This window comes from Athalia rosae, chromosome 6 (genome assembly GCF_917208135.1).
Source record: "Athalia rosae chromosome 6, iyAthRosa1.1, whole genome shotgun sequence".
NCBI lineage: Eukaryota > Metazoa > Arthropoda > Insecta > Hymenoptera > Athaliidae > Athalia > Athalia rosae.
The window spans coordinates 11896089-11909938 of NC_064031.1; the positions used below are offsets into that span (position 1 = coordinate 11896089).

The window sequence follows — 13850 nt, forward strand, 5'->3', positions numbered from 1 at the left end:
TATTCTATATATATTTTTTAATATTTTTCTGGAAACGCATGTGGCGTCGTTTTCAGAAATTTTTAAAGAGCTACGCTCGGTAGGAGTTCTGGGTTTTAATGTGGGCCGTCATTATACGGGTATCAGTGTCCTTTTAGCGGGTGTTCAGGTTCGGTTAGGAAAGGGCACGCCTCGCGTAGCGAATCGGAAAAGGTATCGCGGACCGTTGTCCTCGAAAGTTGGGCGTCGAGAGACGACGACGAGATATAACGCACAGTTGATATAGGGAGAACTAAAAAGAGAGAGAGGGAAAAATAAAGAAGATAAAGAAAGAAAGAAAGGAAGAAAGAAAGAAAAAGAGAGGAGCGAAGAGGAGAGTAGCGACTCGTGACAGGTCCACCTGCACGATTCACTTTTGTCGGAGCCGCGTTTTCCGTAGCTTTGATCTTCGCCCGTGTCCATGCCGCAGGCAATCCGCGTTGCTTATGTTCCTTCCGCTACGATATCCACCTACCTTGCAGGTAGACTCGTACCACGTGTATAGGTGAGCCAAGCTAAATGCACACATTCGATTATAATCGGTTCGAACGACGTGAAATTTTCACGCAATCGACGAGAAAATCGTCAATTTTCGCAAAGATCATTTCCAACTAATCGCAACTCCGAACTCTCCTTGATAAGAAAACGTTCCATATCGCCAACCAAAACAAAATTAGCCTCGTGTCCCAGTGGGTTAAACTTTTTTAGTGGATAGGGCTTGAAAGCTGGAGGCACGTTGTCGGTTCCCTTTGGTGGGGATAGAGTGATTATAAGGCTGTTAAATGTTACCCTCCCTCAAAGCGAGAGCACAAGGTGTATGGCGAGGAAGGGGGAGGGGGGGAGGGACCTATTTCTACATGCACACATAGAACGGTCAAAAGGCCCATGACATGGATACGCTGTGCTACAAAAAAAAAAAAAAGGATAAACGAAGAAAAAGAAAGAAAGAGGAGAAGAGAAGAGAAGAAAAAGAAAGAATCTGCTGCCCAGTGTCCAGTTCCAAAGCTTATAGCATATCCGAGTCATAGTTATAGTTATAGTAATAGTTATGGCCGCATTTATGGTTATGGGCAACTTCAGTTAAGAAGCAACCCCTATAGACGAGTTCTGTCCGAGTCCTGAGTTGGTATAGAGAGAAAGAGAGGGAGAACGCGGGGATCCCGGTGGGCGAAGCCCGAGCCAGGGAGCCCTGCAGAGGTTGCAATGATCCCCGAAGGCTCCTGGAGTCCCAGAAGAGGTACGCTGACTCCCTGAGTCGCGTTCGTAAAGGTGATGGTAGTGGGGGAGTTGGTTGGTACGATCTCCGACTACTTTATAATGGTTAACTGCTTCGGGTTGTCAGTTGGTGTCTGACTTTGTTGGCGGAAGCTGGATCGGTCGGACTTGATTGGGTACTTACGGAGGAAAAGGAGTCAGAAATCCGATCGATCTTTTATCGAATATCGAAGGGTTTTGACATTACGAGAAAAATTTTTTTTTTTTTTTTTTTGGAAGAATTATTCGCAACAGGGTTTTACCGACATATCTACCTCAGTCATTTGTTAAAACCAAAAACAAAAACAAAAAAAAAAAAGACTCAAAAATCAAAAAAGAAAAAAAAGGAAACGAAAAAAGAACAGAGAAGGAATACTGAAAAAATCTTTTGAAACGGAAAAAAAAAATCTCTTATTTCGCTCGCAACACGCGGGACGGAGAACTACGTAGAACAGCATCCAGTGGTCCAGAGGAAGTGGTCGGTTGAAAATCGCATCAGAGAGAAATTCTCTACGTAGGGGCGGACAGTGTGGTGCGCGCTGTCGATGGTGTAACACCTTGTGATTAGGTTGGCGCGAAGATTTTTTGAAAGTATTACTTTTGAAAACTCTGTAAACTGACACCGCACACCATCACGTGGCGAACGAAACCGCGTGATCACCGTGTCCCGGCGAACCGGTGGTTGTCCTTTTATTTTTTATTTTTTTTTGAGTTTCTGCGGATTCGTACAATGGAGTAGTTGATACCGTTTTTACCGATTCCATTGGCAGGAGAAACACGTCGTTAGTTTTTGGTTTTTGTCGAACAGGCGAAACTTTATTGATTGAGTTTTGAAAGGGGGAGAAATGGCGCGAAAAAACTGTCTCAATGATCGTGATACGGCATTCGAGTGACTTGGTTGTATTGAAAAATACATAAGTGTTATCAGCTGCAAACGAGGATCGTCAGATTTAGAAACGTGTAGCAGGCTCGCAGATATTTTAATCGACACACTCCAAAGATGAGGGCCATTTTGCAGGTAAGAAATAAAACTTCATAATTTTTTATGAATTTGAAAATTTTTATTTGATTTATTTGAAATTGTGATGCGCTGATGATGATTTGATATTTGTGGAACACTTTTGGCAAGTTATGGGGCTTTGAAAACTTGAATTCCTGACACACCCTCCCGCGGTAACGTGGCCAATGTAAACTTGGGGGCTTCCTACGACGCTCTTCTAATTTCAGTGCCAAACAATCCGAAGATCTTTTGAAGTTTCGCGTTGAACTTCTTCAGTAAATATAGCAATGCGGTGAACCAGCTTCGCGTATGAACTCACCGCAAGCACCACTCCTACTTTTCACTCTTAATAGAAACATGCAGTCCATGACCACGTGCGCACCATGGACTGCGACAGACGATCGCTCGATGGAACTGAAAAAGTTCATCGGGCACAGGCGGCTCGTACGGTTTTTCCGGAACATTATTACATGAAACGTCGTGAAAATATCTGGGCAGAGACGTGTGAAACTCGGTCGTTTTATAGTCTGGTAATTTTTTTTTCACAGAATCGCATGTGGAAGACCTTTATTTAAGCTTCTGTTTGCATTGGCGGGATGTCGTTCATCCCGATAGTCCTGTCATAGACACCTGAATTCCTGGATGAAAAAACCTTCGTTACGGTTCGATATTTTTTTTTCTTCCTTTTCCAAGTTTCTCCCGGATCTCTAAAAAATCTCTCCAATGAAATCATCACAGTGAACGACGTGTGAAACGAGGAAAAGTGGAGCCCCCGTGTTCTTGCTTTGATGCCAACGGCGGCACCCTTGACTCGATCAAAGTCCTCCGCGACCCACAGCCTCCACCCTACACTTTCATCTCCTTCTTCTTTTTCGCAGCGATATAATTCTGCAGGTAAAACACGCGACACCAGAAGTTCTCGTAGGAAAAAGTCGTCGCTGTCGTTGTCCCCGACATCATCCACGCTCGTAACATGAGAAACTTAGCTCGGTGGTTGCTGGTAGATCAAAGAACTTTTCACCCCCGTTCCGTTCGTTTTACTCTTTTCATACAGAGGAGAGATGAAAAAAAATCTTCAGAGACCTTCCAACACCTTTGACGGTGTCAATTCTCTCGCAAATTATTTATCTTACAAAAGTCACGAAGGAAAGGAATGTTTGAACGCCGTCGAAACTCGTCTCTTTGAACTCTACGTACGCACACCCCGTCGGACGTTGTCGGTGACCTCTAAATCTCGAGATGCTGGGGGTCGTCGGTGTCTTCGGTGTTATTGGTGGGATGCCCGTTACCGGAGGACGACAGTATACGTATCCGGTAAAAATGGGATGCGTTCCAAATCACCTGAACCAACGTCAGCGTCGTCAGCGAGATCGGCGGTATCAGGCGGTTCGGACTTGGTCCGTTGCTGCCGTTGGTTCTGGTGCCCGTGGGGCGGTGAACAATTAGCGACACAGCGGCGAGATCAGAGGTTCAGGGCGGGGTGGGGGACGGCCTAATTACACACGGTACCGACCGACTTCAAAGGAGCCGCCAGTTCCTCTCCTCGAGAAACTCCTCTCCCGTTGCCAGCAGCTTCCCTCAGCTATCCTCTCTCGTACTCTACAGTCTACCGCTACGCTACACTTTGCTTCGACTGCACTACCTTCCGATGCTTGAGCACAACTGGTAACCAAAGTTCAGGGCATCATCGTCGTCGTCCTCGTCCTCGTCCTCGTCGTCCTCGTCGTAATCAGGATTTTGTCAGTATCAAAAACACCTAGTACCGCGCGTCCATTTCGCGATGAAAGGACACAGAATTCTCAGCAATTAATTTGTTCGTATCCGTCCACCTGTGGGTCGCGTAATCCCGTCGACTCGAAGATCCGGAAGTCTTCGTAACGAACGGTTTGGATTACTCAAAGTTGAGCCATTTTTCCGGGTTGCTTGTAATCGGATACACTTTGGACATGAAAGACTTCCGGAACCTCATACGATTCATGGCAAGGAAATGATTTTTCTCAATCGTTAAAAATTATCAAATTCTCGCAACGACTTTGTCGAGGGGTTTCTTCATTTCTTCACCCACGGAATGAGAGTACTTCCGGTACCGTGTCCAATTGATACGGTTTCCACACGCAACCCAAACAAACATCGATGATCGTTACGAGTATACAACAATTATAATTCACAAGAAATAACCAAAGGTAACTTCCGACCGTATGTATACATTAATTAACACATTGTTGTTATTTGGTATAATTTGATCCGATGTAATAACCTTATACAATACACCTATAAAAGAGATAAAGAGATATATACTTGTGAGATCGCAAGGGCCAAAGAAGGGAAAGAGTGAAGGGAGGTATATATACGGATATAGGTATAGTAGGACCATATCGAGACGCGAAGCGACGACGACGAAGAGTTATCGCAAACCTGCTTTAGGCGGCACATCAAAGGCGCACCTCGGGCGTGAACGAGCGACCGGGCACGCGGCTCTTCGACCCGCCGCCAGCACTGATCCACTCCAATCCGCCATATTTACTCCCATGGACCACCGCACCGATGCTCCTCATCGTTGTGTGTTGCCTTACCATACATTTCCATAGGTGTACGATACGTGTAAAATTCATCTTATTCGCTTGTATGCGTACGTATTTTACGTTTGTATAGGTATTATATTCACGCGCCATAGTGCGGATAGCATAGCCGGATACTTTGTGCGTAGTAGACATGAAATGCGGTTGCGGTTCTCTTCACATTTCCTCTTTTTTTTTTCATCTCTTTTTTTTTCATTTTTTTTTTTTATTCTCTTGATCCAACCAAAAGCAGGGGAAAAAAAACAAGATCGAAGAAACAAAAAATACACCATGTACAGCAAGCCGAACGAGCTGAAATCGAGATTCCGCAATAGCGGCGGTAGAAAATTGACTTCCTAACCGACGATAGATGAAAATCGTTGATGCATTCATGTACGTTTTGTTTGTTAATGTTTCCAGCGTATCGGGATTTCGGTTGGGGAAAATCTTTAGAAAACGATCGCGATCCCCCCGCAAGAGCGTCAGCAGCAACAGTATAGGAGATGTTCCGAGGTCTAATTCCTTTAGCTCGGAGAACGACCCGGTCGGCAGGTCCCGAGGCCATTGCGGGCCCTCGGGCCGTAGCCGGGACGCAGCGCAGTCATATTTCAGCCCTTGTTAGGCCCCGGGCCCCTGCCGCGATGAGAGGGTGGGGGTATCTCTTTGACCTGCCGCCAGCTTCGCTGCGCGATCGGTTTGTACGCGGGATACTGAAGAGGAGAGACTTATCTTTACCACCTGCTTTCCGCTCTTAGCTTCGCTTCTATAAAGAACAACTCGAAGATCTTCTCTCCCGTAGGGCGGCAGGGGCGGAGTGCCTTCAACGTATATTGAGGTATACGAGGAACGAAGGAAGGGCGCCTAAGGACTCCCCCTAGGGTACTCATTACTATCGGTATTATATGGTCATAACTTTATCTCTATATAGAGTCGATGTACGTTGAAGAGAAGAGGAGAAAATTCGAACAAATAACTCGTAAAGATGATCATCATGTGGGTAGAATGAATTTTAATCATTGAACGGTTTCGATTATATTTTCTATTTCTCTACGAAGGATCTACCGTAGGGTTACTTCCTGAATTTTATAAATTCAACGATATATACATATATATACATTATTGAACAACTCGTATTGTTTTTAGGATCATATCTAAAATCAAGTGCAGACAACATCTGTCATTCGAAACGACTCAATCAGTGGAGTATATCGTGTCGCAGAGACGTCCAGTCCGATATACTTCTCTTCTCTTTTTCTTTTCATCCCTTTCGCTCTCTCCCTCTCTCTCTCTCTCTCTCTCTTTCTGCACCGATGAATCTTCAAACGTACCGCCAACCTCATCGTTGCTTCTGCTGCTGTTACTGCAACGTCAGCTACTATCATTGACTTTATCGACCGGAGAGCGGAAAGTCGATTAAATTTTGCACTCCGCTCAATTCCGGATGAATTTATTTAGAACAACTGTACGGTCGGTGGTTTATCGCCACTTGAATTATGTACAATCACGAGAGATCAAAAAATGAAAAGAATCGGCAACGATGAGATTCGTTTGGATCCGTCACCCCTCTCAGGTGACGAGAAGACAAACGACGGACGAAACAGGAAGGAGAAGAAGACCAGAAGCTGAGAGAAAACGAGGGAAAAGTTGGAGAGGAAATGTAAAGATGGAAGTAAAAATAAGACGCGCGTACAGAGTAAAAGAGGGAGTACAGTTATGCTAATGACGTACGTCCCTTCGGAGAGTTTGTGGCGTGCGTGCGCAGCCCTCGTAATGATAACGAGATGGTCTCATCATCATCATCATCATCATCATCATCATCATCATCATCATCATCATCATTTTCTTCTTCTTATTCTTCTTATTTTTAGTTCAACTTTTCTTCTTCGCTTCTCGTCCTCGCCGTTGCTGCTGCTGTTCGAACGAACTGAACAAGAACCAGCCAGGCTATCGGTAACTGACCGATTCAAAGATGCCGCCTGTTGCGGGATAACCTCTCAAGGGGAAACCCCTCGGCCTCTTCCTCCCTGACCAGAAGACCGCAACCCCCTCGCCTCCCTGGCCCCTCTATATGGGCAGTTTCTTCGATATTTTTTTCAATACTCTCCTCAGTACGGACGGTCAATTTATACCTCTATGGGTAATCAATGCGAGGAAAACATTTGCCGGACAAAATAGTTAGAACGAGTCCTATGAAGATCGGATAAAATGACGAGTCGACGATTTAATCGTGGAATCGTGGCGATTCGAAGTCACATCGCTTGGAACGAAACTTTGTATGCTCGAAGAAAAAAATCATAAGAAAAAGAAAAGGAATTACAAAAAGCAAAGGAAAATATTCAGGTGCGAGAAGATCGTCGTATAGTCTGTTTATCGAGGACAGAAACAGCGGTTATACTACCTGTCCCCATAGCTATCTTTGGGATCGGCGGCATTTTCAAAGAGATTCGATAGTCGTATTCTCGAGATTGTATATGGCGGCGGGTGGTGTATAGTAACGACTCTTATAGTATTGTCTCTAGACATGCAAAATCCTCTCTTTTTTCCCCCCCAAAAAAAAAAAAACCAAAAAATACGAAACGTTCAGTGATCAGCTGCGCAAAGAAAACGGAGAATCACTGAAGGGAGCGGTTACTTTTAATTAATATAATTTAGTGGCGCATGGCGCGGGCCGGGTGCTGGTTTCGGCGTTTTTCAAAGAAGAGTTTAGGCCCGCCATTTACGCGGCAATGACCTTGGGCCCCCAAATCTGCGGGCTCTGAGTGCCCGAAGTCCCCTCGCTCGCTACCGGAGACGTTTCGCCACTTTGTCAGACGCTTTAAAAGCCCGGATTCTACACACTGTACGTAGCGCAAGTAGTAATTGGATGGTTACCGGGAATAACCCTCCGAAGAGAACGAAGAAAAAAACAACAGGGAGAAGAAAAAGACAGAAACAACGACGGTAACAACCCGAGAATGTGAGAAAATCAAACGGAAAGTTGCAGTAACGGAAAAGCAAAAAAAAAAATTGGCCAACTTCCCAAAGACCGCTAAGGACCCAACCGAGTGTCGCCTTCCGCGTCTACGTTTTTCGTCAATTGAATTCCACCCAACGTTTTTGCGGGCAAATCTCGTCGTGTCACCGCGCGTTCCCGATTCAACATCACGGGATTAAGTTGTGCCCGACGCGCGACCATCGCACGCCCACCGGACTCTCGTCTTTTACTTAGCTTCTACCCCGTTTTTTACTCCCTTTTCATTTTCTCTTCTTCGTCTCCTTCATATCATTAACTTGGTACGCGTAGAAAAGAGTAGTTTTCTGAGAGCGGCCGGTTCCGAGGGTTTCCGGAAAAAGGACACGTATAGTCCCGAGGGGGTTGAACCGATGTTGGGTCTCCTTCATAGGGAACCGGCATGTATAGCGGGAGCTGCGGATGGAAGCCTTCAGTTTTTGATTTACGACATAATAAAGAGGTTGCGTAAGTCAGTCCTGTTCAAAGTCCACCTCGAGCTGGTTCCCCCCCCCCCCCACAATAGCATTGATTTACGATCTTCTTGAAAGTTCCGATTCGACGCGGATTCCCAAATCGGATTTCGGGACTCATTCTAAATCCCAAATCGCGTCGAACCGTAAAGGACATAAAGTTCCCAACCGAACAACCCCTAAAATTTTTCTTCGACCGTACGGATTTATTATTTGAGAAATTTTTCGCGATCGGCCGAGCTTCGTTGATATCCGTACTGTCCGATCTCGTTACGATTTTAGCCATAAATTTTATCAATTTTACCGATGAACGTTTATGTCATCTTTCTTGCGTATGATAAAATCGGATGTCAACCGGTTAACGTTGTATCAAATAATTCTGCTTTCGGGTCAGCGCGCCTTTATAGGTAGGGCTTACTTTATTGCCTCGGAAACACGCTCCAATCTGTCCCGAGCCATTATACCTGGTCCTCTATATTCCCGGTGTGGAGAGTTATGTAGAAGTAAGTAGGAAGGAAGGTAGGTTGGTTCATGTATAGCGTCGAAACGATACGACGACGACTACGACGGTGCAACAGCAACAGCTAAGAAGCGGCTTCTTTCATCTTCACCAGGAGTTCGGGCTTCTGTTTCACTGTTTCCGCCGGCGGCTACCGACTTGGAACTTGACCCTAATCGCCTTAGAGAGCGCGCGTTTTCAATTATTTTGATTGTACCTGATTGTTGCACGGTCATTTATTTCACAGAACAAAGGATCCCGCCGCTCTCCTATATCTATACACAATATTACCAACCAACAAAATCGCGCCATGTATACCCCGTAGTATTACACCTGTAACTGTAACACCGGCTGCGTTTGAAAAAAAAAACGAAAATTCCAGCTACTTCCTAGAAAAAAAAATCACGTCGATATATACACATTCGTCAGAGTCATTTTCGAATACATTTTTCATTCAACTATAAGTTATTTGCTTTTTTATGTCATTTTGTTTTTTTTGTTTTTTTTTTTATCAGAAGGAACTTTGAAATTTGCAATTCAAACTGACGTTATTTCTGTTGCACCTGCTCTTGCTGCTGCTGCACAATTCGAGCGTATCTCGTCCCAGTCTTTGCGGTTCGCTGACTCTCTTGCCCCGGGTGCCGACAAACCTTAGCACAGCGGTCGTCATCAAGGAGACTTAGCTAGATTTTATTCCTCTTTAAAAAAAAGAAAAAACAAAAAAAAAAACCGATCTCGTACCGGTCTAATGTCAGTCCGCAATATCCGCATCATTTAACACCGCGCAACATTCGCTTACTCGGGGATTTTTCAACGATTTTTTTTGCTATATCGAAGCACAAAAATTACTCGTTCACCTCCTTCAGCTGCAACGGTGCGAAAAATCGGTTCTAATTTTTCGTGTTTTAATTTTTCTTCTTTTCTCGTTTTTCTATTCCTTCAAAACTCCCAAAATGTTCACGCGGGAGTCTTGTGTACTCGTCACGAGAGCGTAGACTGCAACAAACTCCGTTGGCATGTGTTAACAGTGGAGAAACAGAAAAAGAGAAAGACTCAAGGAGTAAAAAAAAGTAAATTAATGAACCGGAGTTGACGAGTTAACTGCCCTGAGTTTTACACCCGTATATAATTTACCTATAGGGATACGAGCTACCGATTTTTGTTTACCTCATCCGGGACTCTCATTTTTAAATAAGCAGAAAGTAAGCAAGAAAAATTGATCTCGCCCAAAGCGGCGAGCGGAGCCAGCCACTTTCTAAGGGGAAACCCCCTGCATGCTGTAGTCAAAGATCAACCTCCCGCTGTGCCCGGCTTCTTCAGATCTTTCGGCTGTTTCGTGTCCAAAGAAACTCCGCTCAGGGAACCCGATTAGTCAAAACAACCCGTTTTTAACTCCTCCCAATCCGATCCAGTTTCTTATTTTTTTCGTCCGTTTTTTCTCCTTTTCTTTTTATACTATTGGAAAAGCTTCAGAGGCTGGTACAGAAGGAGGAGCATTTTTCCTTTTTCTTCTCATAACCGAGGACTATAGATTTGAAATCGATACGTATGATGTATGAACTTTTAGCATTCTATACATCAATTCCCACGAGATTGTCGTTACTTGTCAATTTTGATCCGTGGAGCATTCCCCCAATGTAATTTGATATTTGCAACAGAAATCACTCGTGTGTGAGTGCGTATTTTTTTTTTTTATCTCTGATACTCAGAACTAAATCTTATCAGCTACTTATACAGCTATGGGCCAAATTGAGACGACGATTGATAAAAAATGAATAAATAAATAAAGAAGACCGTGAAAAAAGTAAATCGAAGGCTAAAATGGAACCAGAGAACCGATAAGGTGGTTTGAAATACTTCGATTTAATATCGCTAAATTTATTATTGTTCCAGATAGCGATATTGTGCATCACGGTTTTAACCGAAAACGCGTATGGCGAGGATAAAGCTACGAATACTGTATCAGTTTCACCGGGATCTCCTGTAATTCAGAGTAACACTATTCAAAAATTTATCGAAGTCCTTGGAAAGTATGAACTCGAAGATCAACGATCATTGAAAAGAGTTTATCTGAGCAACAGATCTATCACTTGTAACGACGGATCACAGGCCGGATTTTACTTGAGAAAATCTCAAGGATCGAAAAGATGGGTGATATTTTTGGAAGGTGGTTGGTACTGCTACGATAGCAGGAGCTGCAGGAATAGGTGGCTCAGATTGAGGCACCTTATGACCTCGACTCAGTGGCCTGAGACTCGGGACGGCAAGTTTTTTATCTTTTTTCTTCTTGTCGGAAAACAATCATCGATTATCCATCCCCGGATTTTTAATGACGAGTGAATTTCTTTCGACAGTTGGAGGAATCCTGTCCTCTCGTCCGGAAGAAAATCCTTTCTGGTGGAACGCGAATCACGTGTAAGTACGACGACGATGATAGTACACAAATAAAATTTGACAATGCAAGGTTCCTCGTTTTTACCGTTTCATGTATGTTATTTCGTTAGATTCGTTCCGTACTGTACAAGCGACAGTTGGTCGGGAACCAGATCAACGCCAAGTGACATGTTTTCTTTCATGGGTGCTGAAATCGTGGCCCAAGTTGTTCGGGACCTGATACCCTTAGGTCTTGAAAATGCGAGTTCTCTCCTTTTCGCCGGAAGTAGCGCCGGGGCTACGGGAGTTATGCTGAATCTGGACCACGTCCAGAGTCTCGTTCACCAGGAACTGAGTGAGTTTCAAAAATCCTCGACGGGTAAAATCGTGGAAACCCTCATTCGGACGTTGCCATAATTTTGTTCGAAACAAAATTTCTCATTAAAGATCTGAAGCACATCGCGATTCGAGGAGTTAGTGACTCCGGATGGTTCATGGATAGGGCGCCGTACTCGTCGAATGGACTTCCAGCAACCGACGCCGTTAGAAAAGGAATGGAACTTTGGAAAGCGAGAATGCCCCACAACTGCGTTTCAAAATATCCTCACGAACCTTGGAGGTGTTATTTCGGTTACAGACTGTATCCCACTTTGTCAGGTACTTCGAATCTCGATTATCTACTTGAAACAGTTTGCGACACCGACGCGAAATCCTGTGGCCTTAGAGTTTTAGATTTTAGCCCCTTTTCTCTGTTTTTCAGTGCCCCTATTCGTTTTTCAATGGTTATTTGACGAGGCTCAAATGACCGCCGACAACGTTGGAGCTCCTGTTACGAAACAGCAATGGGATTACATTCACAAAATGGGAGACAGTCTGCGTCAGACTTTTGAAAATGTAACAGCGGTATTCGCGCCGAGTTGCATAAGTCACGGTGTCCTTACAAAAAAGGATTGGCAATTGGTGAAAATCGACGAAATATCACTTCCTCAAGCTCTACACTGCTGGGAGCAAACGACAGTTGGAAATAAACGTAACGAGTGAGAGTCGTTTTGTGTACTTTATTACCCCTTAATTTTTTTTTTTTTTCAACTGAATTTCGACCGTTCGTCCTGAGATTTGTTTTTCGTTTCGTTTCGGTTTTCAAATTATCCGCGAGGGACAATATTTCATACGTTAATTCGCAGGACTCGTCAGCAAATTGAGACTAATCAACCCTGCGCCAAATCCGCCAGGAAACTCTTGAGGTCCGGTACCGCGAAGGCGAACGTATCCGCGTCGACCGTTGATGGAATGAAAACACGAAACGGAACATCGTCGTCCTTAGAGTCCAGGAAAACCGACGTCGATGATCCTGGAGCACATCTTGCTACAAACGGCGAGAGAAAGGGTTCTAATAACCCGTCCCAGGGTGGCCGCGGCAACAAAAAAAGACGAAGAAGAAAGCACAAGGGTCGTAGGCGAGAACGAAACAAGGAAGGGAAACAGAAAAAGGATAAACACGAAAGAAAAAAAGGAGGTCAGTTTTGAGTGTTTTTAATCACTCTTCAAATTCTCCCCGCCACATCTTACCTTTTCCAGTTTTTGATATTTGGCATTCTCCCCAACTGCATTCTTTTCAATTATTTTACATTCGATTAATAGGTCGAAAACACGGTGGAAAACACGGTGGTAACAACCACACCGCTATGTTGAACGGTACTCGTCCCCAACGATCGGTGATCCCAACGAATAAACGGAAGTGTATTCAAGGTTGTCAATTCAGGCTTATAGAGCGTTGTACATGGCCTCAATGTAATCACAGCTGTCCAAGGCTTCACAATCCTTTTACCGGTGAAGAAATGGACTTCATTGAACTCCTCAAAAGTTTTGGCCTTGACATGAAAAGCGTAGCTAACGCCCTAGGTATCGACATACAAACTTTGAACAATATGGATCACGACGAACTGCTGAATCTTCTCACTCAGCAGTCTCCAAATTGATTGTCAATGTTTCATTTTTTTTTTTCTTCACAAATTTACTCTCCCTATCCCTCTCTCTAACATTTTTCTTTACCTTACCATCCAATATTTATTCAGAGTTTCATGTCATTCTCATTTTCATCCTTCGATTTGTATGATTACCCAAAGCGATATTGGAGAAATGATACAAATTTTGATCTTTTTTTTTCTGATAGATAATTATTAGTTGGATATGAAACCCACTGAAGGAAAAAAACAGCAGTATTCAGCCAAAACTATTGTAAATATGCCCCAAGAATTTATAATATTATTATTAATATTATTATTATCATCATTATAATTATTTTATTTAAAAAAAAAAACTAAAGGAAAACAACAAAAAGATTCGTCAACGAATACATATGTATCTTAATTTATTAAAAATTATAATCTATAGATTATACGTAGCGATAGCGGAACGCGCGATGAACAAGTTATTTGAACTATTTAGTTTTTAGGAATTGTTGTAGATAATATTTGACAAATAAGACGAAAAAATATAAGTTGAAACTAAAAAACTATCGGACACAAGAGCTAAACACTGCCAATTTATATTTAACGTGCTTTCTAACTAGACTCGTAGAACTCCCTTTTGAATTAACGAATCCCTCTTCGTATTTCGTATACCTATATGATTATCATTACATATTATGATAACGTATTATTATTATCATCATTATCATTATTAT

At 43.4% G+C, this 13850-nt stretch overlaps 1 protein-coding gene across 2 annotated transcripts; it reads left to right on the forward strand.

Moving 5' to 3' along the window:
• Window positions 1–1385: 1385 nt before the first annotated feature.
• LOC105690436 (palmitoleoyl-protein carboxylesterase NOTUM) lies at window positions 1386–13489 on the forward strand. 2 transcript variants are annotated; one of them, XM_012408216.3, is made up of 8 exons: window positions 1386–2290; window positions 10685–11054; window positions 11146–11206; window positions 11296–11519; window positions 11612–11821; window positions 11925–12201; window positions 12349–12680; window positions 12806–13489. In XM_012408216.3, exons 1-8 carry the CDS (start codon window positions 2273–2275, stop codon window positions 13141–13143), a joined length of 1830 nt encoding a protein of 609 aa, XP_012263639.2. In that variant the 5' UTR covers window positions 1386–2272; the 3' UTR covers window positions 13144–13489. The 2 variants fall into 2 exon arrangements, with proteins under 2 accessions (XP_012263639.2, XP_048512534.1); XM_048656577.1 differs by having other exon boundaries at window positions 12397–12680.
• Window positions 13490–13850: the final 361 nt, after the last annotated feature.

Coding starts and splice junctions, on each gene's coding strand:
- LOC105690436 (XM_012408216.3), top strand. Junction 11,207..11,295: donor TGGTGGAACGCGAATCACGT/GTAAGTACGACG, acceptor TTATTTCGTTAG/ATTCGTTCCGTACTGTACAA. Junction 12,681..12,805: donor ACACGAAAGAAAAAAAGGAG/GTCAGTTTTGAG, acceptor TTCGATTAATAG/GTCGAAAACACGGTGGAAAA.